A 23,330-nucleotide genomic window follows, 5' to 3' on the forward strand; every position below is an offset into this window, starting at 1 on the left:
ATACTTGAAAAGGATCTAGAAGTCCAAATAGACAGCAAACTAGGATGTAGTGCCCATTGTAATGTAGCTACAAAAAAGGCCAACTAAATTCTGGCATGTATTAAGAGGGGAATGGAAACTAGGGACTCAAGGGTAATTATGCCACTATATAAAGCATTGGTGAGACCTCAACTAGAGTACGGAGTACAGTTTTGGGCCCCACACTATAAAAAGGACATCATAGAATTAGAAAAAGTCCAAAGGCGAGCAACAAAACTTATTAGGGGAATGGAGAATTTAAGCTACGGGGAGAGATTAAGCAATTTGGGACTATTTACATTAGAAAAGAGACGTTTAAGGGGGGACATGCTCAACATGTACAAGTATATCAAGGGCCAAAATAAGGAACTGTCACGCACCCTCTTTTCTACTAGAAAGGAATCTAGGACGCGAGGGCATGAGTATAGATTAGAAGAAAAAATATTTCATTCAGCTAGTAGAAAGAATTTCTTTACAGTCAGAACAGTCAAACTCTGGAACTCTCTTCCCAGAGGCTGGCTCATTAAATGCGTTCAAGGTAAAGTTGGACAAACATTTACTGGAGAAAAACATCCATGGGTACAAATAAGAAATATAATTTGTCTGTAAAATACCAGAACCTACCAAATCAGCAATGGATATCTAAACCAGGTTGAACTAGATGGACGCAAGTCTTTTTTCAGCCTTACCTACTATGTAACTATATATTACACATGTAAGGGCATGTCATAACTGCCAATCCGAACATTTGACCCATTGTACAATTGCCTTTCTGTGCATAAAAATACTTTTCTGTATAAAGTGTACTTTTAAAAGGGGGTGGTGGGACTCTTCTACTCCTGCTCAAATAATATTGCTCACTTAAAACCAGTCATTTAAATGTTCACTGAAAACACAAAATAAGTAATGTTACATGGGTAAGGAATGAGTTGTTTTCAGGCACCTAGCTTATATTCTGGTCCCAATCTCCTCTTCTCCTTCTACTTAATAGAGGGAAGTGTTGCACCCATGCAATTTAGACTTTACTGATACCATGTACTAGAAGTTTTCAATATGCAGCCCTCTAGTTCTAGCTACACAACTGCCACAGTTTTAGCATGCCCTAATAGCAAAAATCGTGCAGAGCATCCTGGGATTTAATATTGGCATCAACATCGTTCAGAAAGGGGCTTCTGAATGATATTGATGACCATATCTTCTAGCGTGTATGCCTAATCTTGTTAACGATGCACACCCCCGTGCGTTGTTGACGAGCATTGTTATCTTCATGACATTCAGCTCAATCTTGACATTATCGCTCATGTTGCTTGTGCACATTGGGGCAGCTGTATTATCGTTCCGCAATAATACTTCCTGCTTCACCTCATTAACGAGGCGAAGCAGGAAGGGACACCAACAAGATATATTAACACCTTGTCCACCGAAGTGGTGGAGCGCAAACTCCCACCTCCATCAGTCTCCGCTACCTGGAGACAGCACATCAGTTCAGAATGACACCTGTCTCCTTCAGCCTGAAGCAGGTAGCATATCAGCCTGCTATCATTTAGATTGCAGCACCGATATGGACAGGGGTGCCAGGGATCAAAATAGTTAGCCGGTGAACAGGAGGCCCCCGAAGCTGGTAAAAAGAGACCTGCCTCCTCTCCCTAGCCTCTCCTCTGCACCCATCATCTCATCCCCTTTTGCACTGTTACCTCACCCCCACTTGCCCCCATCACCTCACCCTCATCACCTCACACCCTCTCACCCCCCTCTTCTTGTCCGCCAACACCTCCCTCTTGACCGCCGTCACCTCTCCCCTCTCGACCGCCGCCACCTCACCATCAGCACACTCCCCCTGTCACCACACTTGCTTTTTCCCCCCCCCCTCACCACACCCGCTCTCGCTTCCCTTCACCTCACACCCTCAATTTTAGCCAATATCTTTATCTTCCATATCTTTCATAAAAACTTTCAGTGTGTATGCACAATATCTTTCATGATCAGCTCAAGGGAAATTGTTCCCAAATATCTTTTGTCTTTCATATCTTCTAGTGTGTATGCCAGTGGTTCCCAAACTGTGCGCTGTGGCTCCCTGGGGTGCCTCAGGACAAATGCAGGGGTGACCTGGGTTGGTAGTCCACGACCAATTCAAATTATTTATGATTAAGTATTTATGGGCAAAAGTGCTGTGGCTGACAATCATAAAATTTGTACAAACAGAAGCAAATCTTGCCCTTTACCACATAACTGACTCTATGAATCGCATATAAACCCAATCAAATTGATTTTTTTTTTTGGCCTAGAGGTGCCGTGAAAAATGTTGATGCTCTAGGGTGCTGTGATTTAAAAAAGATTGGGAACACCTGGTTTATGCACTAGAAGATATGAAAGACGAAAGACATTGGGGTACAATTCCTCTTCAGCAGACCATGAAAGATATTGTGCATACACACTGAACAATTTTTTGAAGGATATGGAAGATGATAGATATTGGCTAAAATGGGCTGGTGTGAAACTCCAGGAGGCTATAATCAAGCCATGTACGCTATATTTTACGCTGCTGCCAAAGTATAGCCAACTTGTATGGCGACAAGTAAATTATAGCCTACATGTACACAATATTTTGGGGGCAGCGTGAAAAATATAGCGTACATGTACAGTATGCAGTGTTTTACGTACTGCCCCCCAAAATATAGCCTACATGTACGCTATATTTTACACGCTGCCACACATGTAGGCTATAGTTTGGTGGCAGCGTGTAAAATATAGCGTACATGTATTGCAGCGTGTAAAATATGGCATACATGTAGGCTATACATTGGTGGAAAGTGGGTACATACATGCTACAAATATGCATGCATACTACAACAGTGGTGGGTAGGGATACCATGCATGATAGTAACTTTCATGGTACAAATTGGTGACCAGGAAGGTGTATGCATGCTACAGACATGCATATGTATGCATGCTAGTAACATTGTTGGTCAGTGTCAAGGGTGCAAACATTGGGGGTGGTCAGTGGCCTATAAAGTGTATGTATGTACGTACATACATACATACATGCATGCTTCAAACATGCATGCATGCTAAAACATTGGTGGGCAGTGGGAGAACAAACAATAATACATTGGTGACAGGGGAAGGAAAAATTATTAAATCATTGGTGGCCAGTGGCCGGAGTACTCACTACAAACTGTGTGGAGCTCCGTGTCAGTGTGTGGCTGTTGCTGCCGTTGCCGCTGCTGCTGGTGGAGGAGAGACTGCAGCAGCACAGTCACACTCTCTGGGAAGAGACGGGGGAGATGGCAGCAGCAGATAATACATCCCAATATCATTAATGCCATTCGGTGTAGCATACACACAAAACGATGTGCCGAGCGACATTAACGATATTGGAATGATTGAGCTACATGTCCGGCAGACACCGACAGACATTAACAATTCGCGAGGCACGCATCGTTAATGAGATTAGGCAGATACACATGTGAAGACATTGGCCTTAATATTGCTCAGAAGCCCCTTTATCAGTGATATTGAGGCCAATGTCTTCTGGTTCTTCTATACCCCGCGAGTTTAGTTACACAATGTCTAGAGGGTTACAATTGCTATTCAATTGATGGACTGAAAATGGGACACAGTGATTTTCATAGAAATTACAGCATCTTTTTTTCTTGCACCTCCTGGACAATTCAGATTTTTTTTTTTTAATAAAACATAGAATCCTCTATTTCCAATGGCCACAGCCTGATATTCTGAAGCACAGTTAAGGGGTGTACACGCGGGCGGATCTTGCGGCTGACCATATCAATCCAATATTGACGACCGGCAGGGTGCCGGCATCGGGAGGGTGGAATGGCGCATATGGGTTGTAGTGGGGAGGGGGGGGGGGGATGCTGTGTTGAACAGCATGACACTAGCATGATCTAGCAAATCGAAGCAGAAATAGACTTGCATGCAAAATCTGTTTCTGCTTTTGATTTCGATGCCGCAGGGCTGCACATCGAGATCGAATCTGTATAGAATGCTGCTAATGCGGTGCAATTTAGGGTTACTTTGTTTTGATTTGGACTATATAATCCAAATTGAATTGAAAGTGACACTGAATCGCACTGTGCGTATAGGGGGATGAGCGGCCGTGTATCTGACCCTCTTATTGGGGAGGTCAGACACACACACACTAGTGCAGGGCTGGGCAATTGCGGCCCTCCAGATGTTGTGGAACTACACATCCCAGGATGCTTTGCATTAGTTTTGCTATGTGGCCATGCTGAAACTGATGCAAGGCATGCTGGGATGTGTAGTTCCTCAACATCTGGAGGGCCGCAATTGCCCAGCCCTGCACTAGTGTATGTGTGTGTGTGGAGCTGGCCATTGGGATAACTACATCTTCAAGCAGCCCTTGCATTACCCAGAAGCCCCTTTCTCAACTGGAAAATTAAGACCACAAGACCCATGGAGACCCCAGAGAGGTGAGTATGATTTTTTAAAATATATATATATATTTACATGCTGTGAGGTTTTCAGATCTGAAAACTCAGCGGTACATTGGGTTTTAGGTTACCAAGGGTTTGTAACTTTGCTACAATTTAATTCCCCTTGAGTACCAACGTTGGAAATGCCTGTTATGTAGTAGTCCTGCAGTAGTTACTTAGAACAAAAATAATATGAAAGAAAAGTACTTGGATAGAACTCCCATGCATTCTGATTTTGGTTTATTTTAAAATATTATTTGAAATGCTTTATTTGATTTATACTCCATCTTAAATTGGATGCCTTTTATATGTTTACAGGTATTTACCACATACCTCTTTTTTTCTGTGCTAAGCATAACCTTCATTAAATAAAAAATAAATGTACTCTATATTTTGTTATTATTTCCCCTAAAACTGTCACACATATCTGGAATTTATTTATTTATTTATTTATTTAAGGCACCCAACTACATTTAATTGCCTAAACTTTTACTCTGTTTTGTGGTGTAGGTTGTTGAGTAAAGGCCACTCTGTAGACATATACTGTGGAACATATATTTGATGTAATTTTTTTGTGTGTATTACAAGATACTATAAGCAGGCTTTGGCTTTCAGGTTGAGGCATAGTATGTGTGCAAGGTTACCCTGTGTGTGTGTGTATATTATATATATATATATATATATATATATATATATATATATATATATATATATATATATATATATAGTACATCAATAGAACTGTAGCAATCTATATACTACCCAGTGCCTTCAATAGAGAGCAGGTACAGTTCAACCTCATGCACCTTTCATTGATAGGACTAGTGTTTAGGACCCATAAATCTGCTCCCTGCTGTGGTTTCAACTGCCAGGAATAAGAGGAAGTGTAAATGCTTGGCATCCATTGTTCAGCTGTCCCTTCCCAGCGTAGTCTGGATTTATTTTTTACGTTTTGCTGATGATTGCTGAAATGTGTCTTTGTAAGCAAAAAAGGTCAGACCATATGCTAGAAAAACACTGTCTTTTTTTATCAGAAGCCTCATTTTTACCTAGATCTTCAGCCATTTTGTGCTGTGGCGATTGATAATTGAGGTGTTTTGCTTGTTTATATATTCATCATACTGTAGATGTGTATGTTATTATAGGGTGGATTTACAGGTTTGAGAAAATAGCATGTACTGTAATATGGGATTTTACTTTCAGAACCATTGTAAAGCCCATTGAGATTTCAGAGATATTTTTAAAGGGTCTTTTTTAATTTAAAATATTTTTCAATTCACTAGTAACAGTATCAATGGAGCTATGGTTAGAATGGCTTCTGCTCAAGGAAATGGATGGTGAAGTGGGCTGTTTTATTTAATAGTAATTTTTTTCATAAAAATAATTTAGTAAAAAGGCATTATTATTATTATTATTATAAAGGGATTTATTATTATTATTATTATTTTTTTTATTACAATTTTGCTAATGTACAGTAGCTCATACATCCTAGCATGTATTTACAGAATCCGATGATCTTTGTACCAAAATACAACATCTAAAAAATCTGACATCCCAATTCCTATATTTTTTTGGTCTGAATTGGCAAATTGAGATTGTCCAGAATGTTGGATTTTGACAATCATCCGACCCTGGTATTAGCAGAATGTCACGCTAGCAGTAGCACCAGCTGGAGTGTAACAGAGGCTTAGGTGCCTTGATGTAAGGTTTTTGCATAGACGACAGAAGGGAGGGATGCAATTGGATAAAAGAAAACCAGTTTTAATAAAGATACTGCGATACAGAAGATGAACTGTGGCACAAAGGTAATACTGAAGATATGAAATAACCAATGATATAGTCAATGATATATAAAACTTATTGTAAAGTTTGTAGTGGATGGATAACGAGGTTAAAAACTGAAGATGACTTGAAGTGTAGATTTGAAGAATAAACTTAAACTTGAATAGTTGATTTGAAGGATTTACTTGAAGAAATGATTGAATTGAAGATTAAATGATTGAATGAAAGATTGGATGATTGAATGGTTGAACGATTAGATGGTTGGATGATTGAAAGATTGGATGGTTGATAGGATAAATCCGGGAAGTATTGCAGCAGGCCTGAGTAGCTGTGACCAGGGAGAGTTGCAATGCAAGTAACCGTCAGGTGAGGAAAGGGTGATTCCCTTTGGGGGGCTAACCTTGTCCGGACCGTAGAGGCGGCAGCAGGGTTCTGCAGGTGGATGGTCTTTACAGCAGGCGAGCAGGAGTGGATTCAGTCTGGAGATAGCTGACAGGCAGCAGCACTTTCAGCAGGAGTGGGAGTCAGATGCCTAGCAAAAGGACATCATTGTACTGACTGACTGTTTGGCCCAGCTGGTCAGAATTTAAAAGGAGAGCTGCACTGTAATTGGCTGAAGGTAATTGGTAGTGCAGCCTGGTTGGAAAAACCAACAAGATGGCCACCGCCAGGGAAGGCGACAGGTTTCAGAATCAGGAAGTGTGTGCAGTACACTCCAGGCAGCATGTCCAGCAAGGCTCAGGCAGAGTTCACAGCATCATGGCGCCTCAGTGTGGGAGGCATGGGCAGCAGACATGGTGGTCGTGACAGCTTCCATACAAGCAATAGGATTATGCCACGAGAAGCTGGGTCAATAATGGGTACACACGATTCGATATCATATTCGATTAGATTTCAATTGGATTTGGCCTATTCCACCAGATCTGAAGTTTAATCTACTCCTTTTCAGTTTTCACTATTTTTCATTCAATGTACTATTTTATGTGCATTCGATTTGTTATTCGAGTTCAATTCAACCTTAGTGTTCCTGATCCTTCAGGCAGGAGATTGAAATCGAATCTTGAGGGAGAGCAGCAAAATCGAATAGAAATCAAATGCACCTCGCATGCTTTTAGCAGCATTCAATGCAGATTTGATCTCAATGTGCATTCACATATAGTGGAAAGTAAAAAGAAAAATAGTCTTGTGAAATGAAGGGGGTTCAGAGGACTTCGTATTAATAGGGTCAGGGTTAATGAGTGGATTACTGTAAGTGAGGATAGAGAATGGGGTGCTGGAGTGGGGGACATGTCTAAAAACTACTAGTATAGTCATAAATTCCAGAGGCACAATTTTGACATTAAATGGTAAATAAGTTACTTTGTCAGTTTTCTTAGCACAAATCATATGGTTTTGCCCAGCACAGTGCTTGTACAGATTTGCTTAAATTTGGTGCCTCCTAGCACCTGGGCATGTGAGGATATATATGGGTGTTCTAAAGTATACGAAGTACAAGAAAGGAGTGTCAAGCAATTTAAAATCACGCTAACTGCTTGTGATTGCCCATTTACAAAATCTCGACTGGATCTGATTGGTGAATTCTCCCTTGCTCAGGCATAAATTATCCTATTGTATACATCTTGATGTGAGATGATGATTTGTTTCAGATGTATTATAACTATAGCAGATTTATTGAAGTATCTTACTGAGTGTTTTTAATAATGTACAAATATATTGACCTATACCGTGGCATATCTATAATGGGGGTAAGGTATGCGTAGCATACAGGCTCCTGTGTCCAGCCAGGGAAGCCCACACACACTGCACCAAATTAATTACACCCTGAATAGCGCACAATTATGTTGACACAAACTTACTGAACTTACCAGCCAGTTATGTTCCTTCAGCAAGAGTGGAGACTCACCTGAGTTGCATATGAATGAGCATTGCCTGTAGTAGTGTGAACTATCCTAAGCTTATGCAGTGCAGAACATGCAAAATATGCCCAGAGAACTCTGCTTCGGCCTTTAAATGCATTGTAAGTTAATAGAAATCCTTACAATAAGAAAGTGTGGCTTCTTATATTCATACTCGTTCCATATGTTCAATTGATTTCTCTGCAACTTGTGTGTATATTTCACAGCCTGTATACTTCAATATGTCATAGACCTTTACTTATACATAATGCTGTGTCTACATCATTAACTTCTCAGCAAGTGAATGTGCTATTGGTGCACCTCTCTCCCTGATCACCTCTACACCCCATTAGTCTCTGCTTTTCCTGCAAAAATGAATGCAAAAATGAATTTAATATAATGCACAGTGATGTGTAATCATCCTCTTGCAGCATTTATTTTGCATATGTACTGTATGTGGTTTCCTTTTGCCTGCTGGTTAATAAGTGTTACAGGATGTTGTAGAAATGAGTAAATATAAAGGAAGTCACCCATATTATTTTGTAGGCTTTGGGTATGTGAATTTATGTAAAGCTGCACATAATATAAATTATTATTATGCATATTCGGATTGGAAGATGTGCTTGCTTCATTACATTTGAATTTATACATTTTATGGTAGATAGAGAGTTAGGCGCAGATGCACCCCACATTGCAGGTGTAAAATGTGTTCAATGAAAAATCCGTATTTGTGAGTAAATGTAAAGGTCAAAGTATTGCAAGATGCCTCTAGACTGGCATTGGTGCTCAAGTTGCATGTGGTTCATGCCAGGCATACAGCAAATTTTTGCCCATATTTTTAACATGTGATGTTATTGTTGGCATTAAGTTTCTATAGAACTTATTAAACCTTTCTGTTCAGCAGAAACTCTTTCGGTTTATGGAAAGAAAAAAATAGCAATACCTAAAATATACACAAAAACACTTGTTACACTTTGAAATGCTGAAAATGTGTTGTCTGGATCCCAGCTGTATCGCTCTATGTATCTCTTATATCTTATATACTTAGCCAGATCTGTCACTTATCCCCTGTGTATATAACGTTCCCGCCCAGCGGGATACTCAACCCCCCCCCCTTTCTAGGGAAAAGACCAGTGTTCTTTGTGTATAACGTTCCCGCCCAGCAGGATACACAAACCCGCCCCCCCTAAGGAAAAGACCAGTGTTCTACACACCCCACCCCCTTGACATAACCTCCACCCACCCAGCCAGGGCTACAGTACAAGCCCACCATCCACCATTACTCCACAGCCACCAGGTGAGCAGCAGGTATGCCCGCAGCCCCCCCACCCTCCCGCAATTCACGACACCCCCACGATTTGCCCCCCCCCCCTGCGACCCCCCTCCCGCGATTCACGGGCCCCCCGTAATTCACGGCACCCTCGCGCCCCCCTCCCGCAATTCACAGCGCCCCCTTCCGCAACCCCCCCTCCCACAATTCTAGCCCCCCCCCCCTGCGATTTGCAGACCCCAGCCCCCTACCGCGATTCACGGTGGCCCCCTCCCCCGATTTGCGGACCCCCTCCCCCCAATTTGCGGACCCCCTCCCACGATTCACGGACCCCCACGGCACCTCCAGTACCCCCCTCCCGCGATTCGTGACCTCCGCGATTCACACCCCCCTCCCTCGGTTTGCGTCCCCCCCCGTGCCCCCTCCCGCGATTTGCAGACCCCCTCCCGCAATTCATGGCACCCCTCTTCATCCCCCTCCCGCGATTCACGGCACCCCCCCGCCCCTCCCGCGACTCACGGACTGCCGCAACCTCCCCTCCTGCAATTCATTGACCCCCACAACCCCCCTCCCGCAATTTGCAGACCCCCCTTCCTGTGATTCAAGCCCCCTCCCGCGATTTACAGACCCCCGCCCCTTCCCGCAATTTGCAGACCCCCCTGACCCCCTTCCGGCAATCCCCCCCCCCCCCCCAGTGGAAACCCCGCTCCACATTTCACATACCCCCGTGAGAATGGGGGATCCTGTACTGCCACAAGCAGGTGCCGCCCCTAGGTGGGAAATCCGGCCCTGGCTGCCGCGTTGCAGGTTCCCCCACTGCCAGAAGTGTCCCCACGGTCCTCTGCACCGGCGCTACAACTTTTATCAATGTCTTGCCCACATACCACTATTATAAAGCCTCCTGCTCTCATGCACCCTCACTCCCTCCCAGTGGGAGGAGACGCTCACCCACTGCTGGGAGCTGCATACTGTCCTCCACCCTCCTCCAGTTCTAGGGATGCCCATTGGCCATCAATGATTTCAAATCATCGATGGTTTATAGCCGATGTTGAATACTTTTGGTTTCCCTACATCGATGGCAAAGTAGAACCGATCAAGTTACAACTTTTTTTAAGGTGCCGGGACGGAGCATATCTCCGCCCCCCCCCCCCACACCCAGAAGTCCCGCCACCGAGTTCTGATTGACCCACGGCCTATTCAGTCACATATAATGGATGACCATCGATAGCTACAAAAATCGATGGTTATCCAAGTTATATGTTACTACTATCGATTGCAGGGTGCAAAATTGCCATCAATGCCAACCATCGATGGTGTCTGCACCAATGCCTATCCCTACTCTGCAACAGCCAAAAACCTTTACTACCCTTCATGCCCACACACCTCTATCACTGCCCTGCCACCTGTTCTCCTGCCCCGTAACTTCCGCCAGTGGGGACCCGCTCACCCTGTGTTGCCCACATTCCCCTATCATGCTTTACCACCCAGCCTCCTGCTCTCATGCACCCTAACTCCCACCCAGTAGGAGGAGACACTGATTTAGGGCAACCGTCCTGTACTCCTGTGCTGCCACGCTGGACCCTCACCCACTGGCAGAAGCTGCACAGTGTCCCCCACGCTCCTCTTTAGTCCCCCGTATGCCCACACACCCCTATCACTACCCAGCCTCCTGTTTTCCTGTGTAGTGACCTCCGCCAGTGGGAAGCCGCTGACTCAAAAACAACCTACTATACTATTGCACACACACCTAAACAACATGCACCCACCCACCCACACCCACAAATGTCACTGTACCCTCCACACTATCAATGTACATCTTACTCTGTAACCGCTTTTTAATTAAACAAAACAATACATACCCTCTTCCAAATCATATGCTCTCTATTTAACACATTTCACCTATAACTCAAGTTGCAATACAGGCCATCTTTTATACAATTCTAACCATATTTCTCACAATACAAACGTTCACAAATTAAGAGGGCGCAGCCACTTTCGACGGTGTGAAGAGCGCCCGTAGGGCGCGATGAATCACCTAGTATACTTCTATTCAATATACTGTATATGCCTTTGTTAAAAAAAGTGTAAATGCAGCATAAGTGCACACAGGGCTTACATCACAAATTGTGGGGCCCGGAACTGACAAAATGAGAAGGGCCCCCATAGGGAAAATGTAGGGCGCATAGGTAGGTGGAGCTGTATATAATGTAGGAGGAGCTACAGCAGAAGTGGGGCATTATATATCTCACCATTCCATAAAAAGATCAAGGTGAAGTGCTGTGTGGGCTGGTATGTCAGGAATGGCCGGTAGTTGGTGTGCGGCTGGCGGCAAGGGCGGATCCAGAACAAAATGACAATTGGGGCACCGTGATAGGGGACTGCAGAGGGGGTTGTAATTAATGAGTGCGACGACAGGTTCATACTCATCTGGGAAACTGGGTGTGGCCTTGTAAGAAGAAGGGACATGGCTTCACACAATACCATACCAATGTAATCTTTTTCACACACCCACACGTCTGATGTTCGACAGGGTGAGTCTTCGGAAACCGATCTGGTGGGTGACAGGTTCAATGCATGCAGGGACTGGATAGACAGGGGACAGGGTGACTGTTTGTGCGGGGACAGGTCAGGCAGGGGACAGGGTAAGTGGGTGTGGGGTGAGGTCCGGAAAGGGGCAGAGTTCATGTCTGTGTGGCAGATGTTGTAAGTGGCAGGTTCAAGGAGTCTGTGTAAGCAGGTCTGGGCACAACATCAGCCCCCCCCCTCCCCCAATACACCTGGATCATTGCGCCCCCCTACAACATCCACCACCCCATTACAGAAATGTTTCCATTACTCTTCCCTAAAGGTAGATTACCTTTTATCTAATGCCCCTGGAGTAACAGCCCCGACAGTCTGCTTGTCCGCTCTGTCAGAGCAGCCTGGTATGGCGGGGAGCAATAAACAGTCTCCCTCCCTGCATCCTGCTGCAGCCCACCAGACATGTAGCCCAGTGAATTCAGAGGCTGAGCATAATATGGCAGCGAGCAAGGAACAGCCTGGCGTGCTGTGTCCTCCCACTTGTGGCTCAGGCTGCCGTCGCCAACTAATAACGTCACAGGCATCATCTTCCGGCGTCTCCAGCTTCTTGGCTGGCTTTTACTTGGGCGATGAGGCATCTAGTCAGGGGAAGCATCTAGAGCTTTCCTCCTCATGCTCCACTGCTGCTGGCACTCCCACCTTTGACGGCGGTATGAGTTGGGCAACATGTTCCCCTCCCCAGTGACTGGCAGGAGACAGCCGGTGCCAGGTAGAGGGGAACTCTGTGACTGTCTGCAGAGCCGAAGCGGAGGTCACTCAGGATGGGAAGTAAGAAGAGTCACCATTCTTGTAATGTACAGCAGCCAGTGGCGGGCAACGGCCTTAGCGACTGTCTACTGCTGAATTAAGGAAGAGGGACCTCATACCTCCTAAGTTGGCGGATGCAGGGTAGGCTAAAAGGAGTCTCCAGGGACTTTGCAATAGGGGCAATGCCGCATATCGTGCACTAGGCAGTCCGGTACTAACCGCAAAGCTGCCACTCGGGCCCCATTTCTGTCTGGGCCTGGGACTCAAGTACCCCTGGATCCCCCCTGAGGGCGGCTCTGCACACTTGCTGTTATGTATTATAAAGTAATTGGTTTACCACAATTCTTTTTGTTGTTGTATGCTTTGGTCATTAGTGTAGATCAATGCACTTCAGAACCTTACGAGATATGTTACATTATGTTTTTCAATCCAGTGTGGGCTTTTTAAACATACCTGTAAATAAATGGTTTCTATCACAATATCTAGTTGCGATTATTTTCATTAACTATCAAATAATGTAACTTTGTTTTTTTCATTACAGGGGGAATATCCCAACGTTGAACAGGTATCATTTTTATATTCTCAATTTATATTTTGAGATAATGGTTAAAAACAAACAATTCATTTGACCAATTCTGAGATTTTCATAGAAATTTACATGGAGATTTAGAAATTTATCGGTACTCTTTACCTTGAAGGGCGGGCATCGCATGTACATCGCATGCCATTTGCGATGCGACCGATGCGATGCCCGCGATTTTACATAGAAAACCATGTTAAAATGTAAATCGAGTTGGTCGCATCGCATGCGGCCAAAAAATCGCATGCGATGCGACCGACACGATTACCGCGATTTTACATAGGGAACAATGTTAAATGGGTCAATTGACCCGATTTAACATTGGGAACAATGTTAAATGGCCCACAGACCCCAAATAGCCACCCTGGGCCCCCCAATTGTTAACACCACCCCACGATCAACATGAACCCGAAGCGTGGCGAGGGGCGGCGGTACGCGTCCTCCGACCTCATACCCCCACTATCCGCGTCGGTGTGGAGTTGAGAATAGATAGTCTGGCGAGCGCAGCGAGCCACCGAGCCCGAAGCATGGTGAGGGGACACGGATACCTTCACAGGTAAACACGTCCCTTTGCGGGCTTCACAGGTATCCGCGTCCCCTCGCCACGCTTCGGGCTCGCTGCGCTCGCCACACTATCTATTCTCAACTCCACGCCGACGTGGATAGTGGGGGTATGAAAAGGTCGGAGGACGCGTACCACCGCACCTCGCGGGCTCGCTGCGCTCGCCACGCTTCGGGTTCACGTTGATCGTGGGGTGGCGTTAACAATTGGGGGGCCCAGGGCTGCTATTTGGGGTCTGTGGGCCATTTAACATTGTTCCCAATGTTAAATCGGGTCAATTGACCCATTTAACATTGTTCCCTATGTAAAACCGCGTCGATCGCATCGCATGCGATTTTTTTGGTTGCATGCGAAGCCACGGACGCAATTTTTTTACATGCGATGCCCATGATCAAAATCGTGGGCGCCCTTCTAGGTAAAGAGTACCAATTTATCAATCTAAAACTAAAGCCTTTTAGGGAAGTTAAAGTGCATTAAAGTAAACATACTGTAATATTTATTTCAGTTTAGGGTGTAGTATCACAAGGTTACCCCATGTTATACCCACCGCCACCTGAATTTCAAAGTTCTTCTGTGTATATAAACAATGGGTTACTTCATGAGATTTGTCTGTCTACTAACTTTTTCCACCCTCCTAGAAGTGTGTGTGTGTGTATGTATGTATATATAAACACGCGCGCACACACACATTCTGGCTGATGCACAATTTAGTTATATAACTCAGGTGGATGAGAGGCAGGGGTAATTCTGTGTAAAAAAATTAATTGGTTCCCCCAGCACACATCGAAGGATATTCGTAACCAGATGTAAAAAACACACGGTAGTAGGACTCAGAGATCTTGATTAAATATATTTGCAAATACAAGGGTAAGCCCCTAAGCCATGCATCAAGGCTTCTCTGAATATTGGGGTCTCTGTTGCTATTTAAAGCTTTTAAAGGCCATGCGCTCTTTAAAAGCTCGCTCTGTTTTCCCGATATTACTCATGCCACATGGACATAAAATTTTATAAATGGTGAATTTGGGGTTACAATTAAGTGAAAACGTAATCTTAAGGGGTCTCCCTGTGTCAGACTGTCCCCAGTAATCAAGAATTGACTGGTTACACATATACAGTGTATACATCCTAGTTTACAAATGGCAGCCCCAAGGCATCAACCTTGTGTTATGTAACTTAAATTCTTTGTCTTGAAAAGTGTAATAGGTTGTTCCTATCAGTAGGCTTAAATGGGCATTACGGTTTGTTATATAGTAGGTAATGGGCATCATGTGTGGCCTTATGTGTAATTGGCATTACGGCGTGTGGCTTTATGTGTAATGGGTATTACAAAGTTTGCTAAAATATGCAATGGGCATTACAGTTTATGGTGTAATGTTAGGCCACGCCCCCTTTTCACAGTGCAAGTGCTCAGCCTACTACAAATGGGGGGGGGGGGGGGGCGTGAAACATGCCCTTGCTCCGGGCATCATGGCACCTAGCTACACCACAAAAAAAAAAATATATATATATATATATATCTATGTATTCTATAGAGATAGACAAAACTATCGCTTCATAGTGCAGATATCTTTAAAAGGTTTGAATTTATTTTGAACACGTAGATGAATAAAATAACGTTACCAAAGGTGGCGGCTCCAAATTGCCGCAATGTAAAAGCATGTATACACAGACTTCTCGGCGTCTGGTACAGGGAGAGGTTACACTCCTCCGGACTCTCGCTGGTCTGATCGACGCTGTGCCAAGTCCCTACGCGTTTCGTCACGATGACTTCGTTTATATATGTATATATAGACGGCTTTGGTGCCCGGCACAGCCACCTTAGATGTTGCTTCGCTGGGTGCCTTTAGCAGGGAAATGTATAGACGGCAGAACGCTAGCCTGAAGACGATACATGTAGTATCGAAACGTTGCTGTTTTTGATTGCTGTGCTTCAATAAAGAAGGTTTTGTACTATCTTATTGTCTGGAGTGCCGTGGCGTTCTGCCGTGTATATATATATATATATATATATATATATATATATATATATATATATATATAGTAGAAATAACGGATGGCACTCAGGAGTCTTGTAAAACGTGCTGTATTTAGCTGTGCAAAAAAGAGACCAACGTTTCGGGGTGTGTACCCCTTTGTCAAGGTGCTAGTGAGAACAAAAAACAACTGCAAGGTGCTTACCTTATAAAGGAGTGGGTGGATTAGGGTTCGCGCCGTCCAGCGCCGATCACCTGTAGCCGCGCCGTCTCCCCGCCGGAAGGACAGGGGCTTCAACTGGAGATACGTCACATTTGCGCTCCGGGATTGTCTGCATGGAGCGCAAATGTGACGTATCTCCAGTTGAAGCCCCTGTCCTTCCGGCGGGGAGACGGCACGGCTACAGGTGATCGGCGCTGGACGGCGCGAACCCTAATCCACCCACTCCTTTATAAGGTAAGCACCTTGCAGTTGTTTTTTGTTCTCACTAGCACCTTGACAAAGGGGTACACACCCCGAAACGTTGGTCTCTTTTTTGCACAGCTAAATACAGCACGTTTTACAAGACTCCTGAGTGCCATCCGTTATTTCTACTATACCCATCCCTCTGTGGAAGGGCACCGGGGCAGCTGACCAGACAGTGGAGTGCCGGGCCGCAAACTCCCTATATATATATATATGTATATATATATATATGTATATATATATATATATATATATATATATATATATATATATATATATATATATATATATATGGTTTAAAACAAACTGCGGCACTCCAAGGTCTTGATAAGTGGTCAAAATAAGAGCATTTATTTCAATGCAAAAGCCAACGTTTCGGGGCTATCGCCCCTTTTTCAAAGTGCAAGTGAGACAAATATAAAAGTAAAGTGCTTACATATATAGGGTGTCACTCTCACCATCTGTCCCCCCTCCTCCCATTCTGCTGAGATGCCGGAGATCGTTGGCCGGAATTGACACGCAGCCAGGAAGTGGTCACACGAGTGGACGCTGCAGAGCTTGCTCTGGAACGCAAGCATAAGGTTGCTATGGAGCGGGGAAACTCAAGTCCCACTATGACCGGCTTGTGTGCAGCTGCCGGGGATCGGGGTTATGTGACGGAGCAGAGTAACTACAAAACATGATACAGTGCCTCAGTGTTAATTTACAAAACAAACAACATTTATTACTATTGCAGGAGTGCCAGATCTATACCTGTGTTTCTTTTTATTTTCACAGAGCTTTAAGTCAGAACCCAACGCGTTTCGTCTCACTTGGAGACTTCATCAGGGTTTTTCTTCTCTCCTATACATTAAACGCCTAATTAGGCTCTGAATATTTGTCCTACTGGATGCAGGAAAAACTGAACTCAGTCCTTTACAGTGATACATACCTTAATATATTAAAAGAGGAAAAAACGTCTTTGAGTGCTGCTGCACCTATATATTGGAGACCCAATATAATGTGAAACCGCTCCAGTACATACAGATATTCACAGTTCCAATAGACAAACTATTTTTTCAACAACCTTTTCAGTATATAAATTCCCAGTTGTGTATCGGTTGGACCAAACGAAATTGGAAAGTATTCCCTGTTATTCTCCTGAATGTGTGTGCTCTCTGAAGTCCAGCCAGGGAGCGCTGAAGACACTATTGTTGATATATGTATATATACAATATATACCAGGGTTGCCGACTTTCAAAAAATCCTCTCCGGGAGAAGCCCGGAGAGGAATCTTTCATTACGCATTTTGGGGGCGGGGCTTAACCATGACGTCATTAAGCCCCGCCCCATTACGGTAAATAGCCTAAATAACTGATATCCATGGAGGGGGCGGGGCTAAAACGACACGAATGTGCCGTTTTAGCTCCGCCCCCTCCCCTGAGACCCGCGGATTGCGGCATATAAATGCCGCGATCGGGGGGCTCAGTGGGGGTCCCCCTGATTCCGGGAGGGTTGCCCACCCTTCCGGGGGCCGGGAGGAAGGACCCGATTTTCGGGAGACTCCCGCAAATTCCGGGAGGGTCGGCAACCCTGATATATACACTCACCTTTCCTAGTTTTGGGGTGCCCTATGGCTTGTGACCACATTGTTTAAACAGACATTGTAGGGGCTCTGCACACACTAAATTAACTGATAATAAATCGTGTAGATTTGGTTCATGAATTGTTCAATGCATTTAAGCCTATCACATCAATGTTTGATTCCAGGCATGCTATCTGGTCTGAAGCTCACAGCACACTTTGCTTTTATAGGTGAGCAGCTACCAACATACTTGTCAGTAATGCGGGCTTAAATGCATTGATCAATTCATGAACCAAATCTCTACTATTTATTATCAGTTAATTTAGTGTGTGCAGAGCCCCTACAATGTCTATATATATATATATATATATATATATATATATATATATATATATATATATATATATATATATATATATATATATATATATAATATAAGGGCGGAGTGAAAAAACTGAAGTTGAGAAATTCAAAATTGGCTAGTGTGGGAAACTTGTGACTTGACCTGAATAAGAAACGTGCAAAAGCTTTTTTTTTTTTCCATCAATACATTTTTATTGTGACAGATTTTTAATACGGGGAACAGAAAAGAAAAAGGGGACATTTGGGGGGGGGGGGGGTAGGGAAGGGGGGATCGGGTAACAAACATATCCATTATACAGTGTGTTTCGCTACGCAGAGCGAATAATATAGATGTATATATCTAAAACCTAAATATTACATACATAAAAGAAACAAGCAGACAGCAATATCTTCTGGTAACGTTGTCAAATGAAATCAGAACATTTAACTAACCAGTCACAAACCCCCGGTCATACATTTTCCCGTAGGGAGGATATTAACTGGCAGGGTGAATTAGCCAGGCATATTAGGTTATTCTGAGCTCTCTGGGGTTTCATTTAGGTTAAGCTGACATGGATCCACCGAGTGGGAAGGGGGGAAATGTGCAGCACCTTCACCTTCTGCTATGTGTGTGTGCCACGGGAGCCAACGCATATGGGGGGAGGTGGGTGAGGAGACAAATGGGACGAAGTTAGTTTCCATAAGGAAATGATGATTCGTCTTCATGACTACCTGGAGAAGGGGTGGAGGGGAGGGTTGTTTCCAATGTTGGGCCAGGTTGGCTCGGGCAGCTATAAGGATGTGACCTAGAACATATCTATCCCTAGGGGGGACAGTCTGAGGGTAAACGTGGAACAGGGCGAGGGATGGGTCCGGAGTTAATGTCATCTTCAACACTGTAGATATCAAGTTAAAGACCTCAGACCAATACTGTTGGATTACTGGGCAGGTCCAGAAAATGTGGTAGATGTTGCCAATGCATCCGCATAGCCTCCAACATTTATTAGAGCAGGATGGCCAGAAGGTGTGCAGACGATCTGGGGTTAGATATAATCTAATAATTAGTTTGATGTGCATTTCCGTATGATTTAAGCATCGGGACATTGCATAGGAAGTGTGAAAAATTTGACGCCATTGCAGGGGCGAGAAGGTCACGCCTAGGTCTGATTCCCATTTCTCGTGGGGGGATGTTTTGGAGAAAACAGAGGGGGTTACTAAGGCTCTATACCAAAAGGAGATGTCGCCTTTAGTTCCTGTCATAAAAGGTCTGGATAGAAGTGTCTGAGATGTAGCATCTGGGGGGGTATAGGGAGAGAAGAGGGCCTTCCACCAGTGTGCTACTTGTAGGTAGTGGTGGTGTTCGGAGGGGGGAATGGAATATTGGCGTTGTAGGGTGGAGAATGGTAGCAAGGAGTGGGATTCTAACAAGTCTCCCAGGGTGTTGATGCCCAGGGTTTTCCATGAGTTTAGATTGAGGTTTGGGATTAATTTGGCTACTGTCGTAATGGAAATGGTGGGTATGACGTTCGTCGAGCTAGATAGATTGACAAGTAGTCCATCCCATGCTCGCAGAGAGGCTTTGGTGGATGGGAGTAGTGGTAGATGGGTAGGTCTGGCTTGTTTTGGAATTCTGATTAGATCTGCAAGAGGGATTTGAGGGGTCTTGGCTTGTTCTATGGACACCCATCCTGTGGCGGAAACGGTGTCCGTGTAACATTTGAGCGGGGCTAGGAGGCATGCTGTATGGTAACTAGCTAGGTCGGGAAGGTCCAGGCCGCCAAATGCCCTAGGTAGGGACATTCTGGAGTGGGCAATTGCTGGGGGTTTTGTCGACCACACATACTTTAACAGAATGGACGTGCCAAGTCGTAAGAATTTTTTAGGGATTGTGTATGGTATAGTGCGAAACAAGTACATTAGTTTAGGGAGTAGTGTCATTTTAAAGGCAGCCATACGTCCCATCCAGGAAATGTCGTAGGATACCCAGGATTTTGTTAGGGTAGACAACGTTTCAAGGAGGGGGGTGAAGTTGACATTAAAAACATTGGGTGTGCTCGCGGGGATGTGAATGCCCAGGTACTTTATCGCTTCAGTTTGCCAGTTGTATTTGTAGAGTGATTTTAATTGGGGTAGGTGTCTTGAGAGGTTAATCGGGAGAGCGTCCGTCTTAGTAGTATTTAGCTTATAGTATGATGCTGCGCTATAGGAGTCTAAGATCGTGTGGAGGTATGGGAGAGTTCTAACAGGGTTGGTCACGAAAAGCAGAACATCGTCGGCAAAAAGGCTTAACTTATGACAATGTGGGCCTATCTGCAGACCGGGGAAATTGTGGTCATTGCGTATAGTAATGGCTAGGGGCTCTATTGAAAGGGCGAAAATCAAGGGAGAAAGGGGGCAACCCTGTCTGGTGCCATTCGTGATATTAAAGGGATCTGACAAGAATCCATTGCTGAGCACCCGGGCCGTGGGATAACTATAGAGCGTCAGGATCGAATTGAGAATTCGGTCCCTGAAGCCAAAGCGTGTGAGCACTTCTTGCATGTATTTCCAATTCAGCCTATCGAAAGCTTTTTCAGCATCGAGGGATAGGAGAAGGAGATCTTGCTTTTCAGTAAGAGAGTCGATCAGGTTGAATACTCTCCTTGTATTGTCAGAGGCCTGTCTTCCCGGGACAAAGCCTGTCTGGTCCGGGTGCACCAGCAACGGTAGATACTGATTAATGCGGAGGGCCATTAGTTTGGCAAATAATTTAATATCACAATTTAACAGTGCTATAGGACGATAATTCTGGCAGAAAGCCGGGTCCTTCCCTGGTTTGGGGATGGTCACTATACGGGCTTCTAGTAGTTCCTTTGGGGAGGAGCCTAGGGAGGATAGTTCATTAAAGAGGTTTGTTAGAAGTGGGGTTAGCGGGTCTTTGAATGTGATGTAAAAGTCGGTTGTGAAGCCGTCTGGGCCTGGCGCTTTGTTGCGGGGGAGGGATCTTATGGCAGATTGGATCTCTGATTCAGACCATGGGGCGTTGAGGGCTTCTAGTTGTTCCGGCTTTAAGGATGGGAGCTGTATATTGTCTAGGAAGGAAGAAATTGTGATGTTGGTGGGTTGTGGTGTGGAGGTATCAGATGAAAGATTATAGAGCTGAGAGTAGTACTTAGCGAACTGGTTAGCGATGTCCTTTGGGTTTAAAAGTTTCTCTTTGGTAGGGGTAATGATTTGTCTGATTCTGTTTTTGGCTTGTTGAGCTCGCAGTTTGCGGGCAAGCATTCTACCCGATCTATTACTGGACAGGTAATATTTATGGCGCATTCTGTTCAGGGCTAGTTGTGTACGGGCTAAGAGGATTTTTTGGATTTGATTACGGATATTTGATATTTCCAATTTCAAGGCTCTAGATGGGGCTGTTTTATTTTGAGTTTCTAGCTTCGATAGTTTGGTCTCTAAATCTTGCTGGGCCTTAATGGAACTGCGTTTGAGATATGAGCCAGCCTGTATAGCTGCTCCTCTCGTAACTGCCTTAAGGGCACACCAATGATTGGTGATAGACGTTTCCTGTGGGGAATTGTTAGAGAGATAAGATTTGATAGCATTTAAGATTGTTGCTTTGGCCGTAGGGTCTTTTAACAGGTGGGGGAAGAGACGCCAAGGCCTCGGGGGGGAGGTTGATGTGCAAAAGCTTTTTGATCTGGGTCAACATCTTTTGTTCTGGAAGAGGCCTGAAGTTTCACTTTTTTGGTGAAAATGACGAAAACTGTGAAGATGCTCCGATCTAGTTAAAATGATGTCATGATGTCTTAAGGTGGTTTATTAATATACTTTAGCTTAGTAAAAGAAAAAATCCCTGATAAATGACCCATTTCCATGGTTTCAGTTGTGAATATGAGGTTTTCTCCGGAACATGTTTTTTTTTTTTTTTAAGCGATAGATCCATCTCAGCTCTCTCTGGAGCAGTATTTTTCACGATCACCCCCTCTCCGTAGGGGGGGTATATGGTCAATGAGGAAACATCTCAGCTGACCAATGGTGTGTCTTTTCTCTAGGAAGTGTCGAGCAACAGGTAGGTTTTTGAGGTCCAAACTTTCTGTCGTTGGTAGCAGACTTTTCTTAATTGACGACCTGTGTTGACCTATTCGTTCCTTGGCAGTCCTAATCGTCTTGCCCACATAGATCATTTGGCAAGGACATAGGAGGGCGTAGATCAGGTATCTGCTGTTGCAGTCCAGTTTATGTCTGATAGTGAACTTTTCCCCATTGGCTGGGTTGGTGAAAGTATCACCTGTCATGAGGAATGGGCAATTGGTGCATCCAGAGCATCTGTATACCCCATTCTTGCGGGTAAGCCAGCTGGTCGGCTTAACTATGTTGCAAGATGGATCCGTAACCACCAGCATATCTTTAAGGTTTGGGCCTCTTCTGTAGGCAAACCTAGGGGGAGTATGTAGTGTTGGTTGTAGTACAGGGTCACTTGCCAAAAGATGCCAGTGCTCAAGGATGTTTTTTTTCACAAACTTCGAGGCCACCGTGAAGGTGCTACAAAATTTGAGTCTGTCCGTTTTGTTCGAGCTGACAGGTTTGATCTTGAGCAGTTCATCCCTATTGAGTAGGGACACCCTGGACATCGCTTCATCCACATCATGCTTGGTGTATCCCCTTTCTAGAAAGCGACCACACATCTGTGTTAGAGCCTCTGGGAGGGTATCTGGGTCTGAGTTAACCCTACAGACTCTTAGTAGTTGTGAGTAGGGTAGACCTTTTTTCAACGCCTGTGGATGAAAGCTGTCTGCATGGAGCAAGGAATTCTTGTCAGTCGTTTTTGTGAAGATCTTTGTGGATAGAATGCCGTTATTTAGGGTGATCATGACGTCCAGATAACTGATTGAATGGTGACTGAAACTGTTTGTAAAGCGTATCGTGCCTGGTAAAGCATTGAGGTAGTCTATGAACAATAGCAGTTCTGATTCGCCTCCTGTCCATAGGAAAAATAGGTCGTCGATGTACCTTACGTACATTTTGATGAATTTGTTGAAACGCTGATTGCCACTGATATGCTGTTTCTCAAAGGTAGCCATGAAAAGGTTGGCGTAGGATGGGGCCATGTTG

At 44.5% G+C, this 23,330-nt stretch overlaps 1 protein-coding gene across 1 annotated transcript in view; it reads left to right on the plus strand.

Annotated features, from left to right (window-relative positions):
• Nucleotides 1-23,330, plus strand: part of ACACA (acetyl-CoA carboxylase alpha) — a 551,747-nt gene that overhangs the window by 162,175 nt on the left and 366,242 nt on the right. The window contains exon 18 of the mRNA XM_083173207.1: nt 13,288-13,311. Within this exon, the coding sequence (XP_083029333.1) occupies nt 13,288-13,311 (24 nt within the window). The remainder of the gene's footprint in view (nt 1-13,287; nt 13,312-23,330) is intronic.

Source organism: Crinia signifera, chromosome 2, assembly GCF_055691185.1.
Source record: "Crinia signifera chromosome 2, ASM5569118v1, whole genome shotgun sequence".
NCBI lineage: Eukaryota > Metazoa > Chordata > Amphibia > Anura > Myobatrachidae > Crinia > Crinia signifera.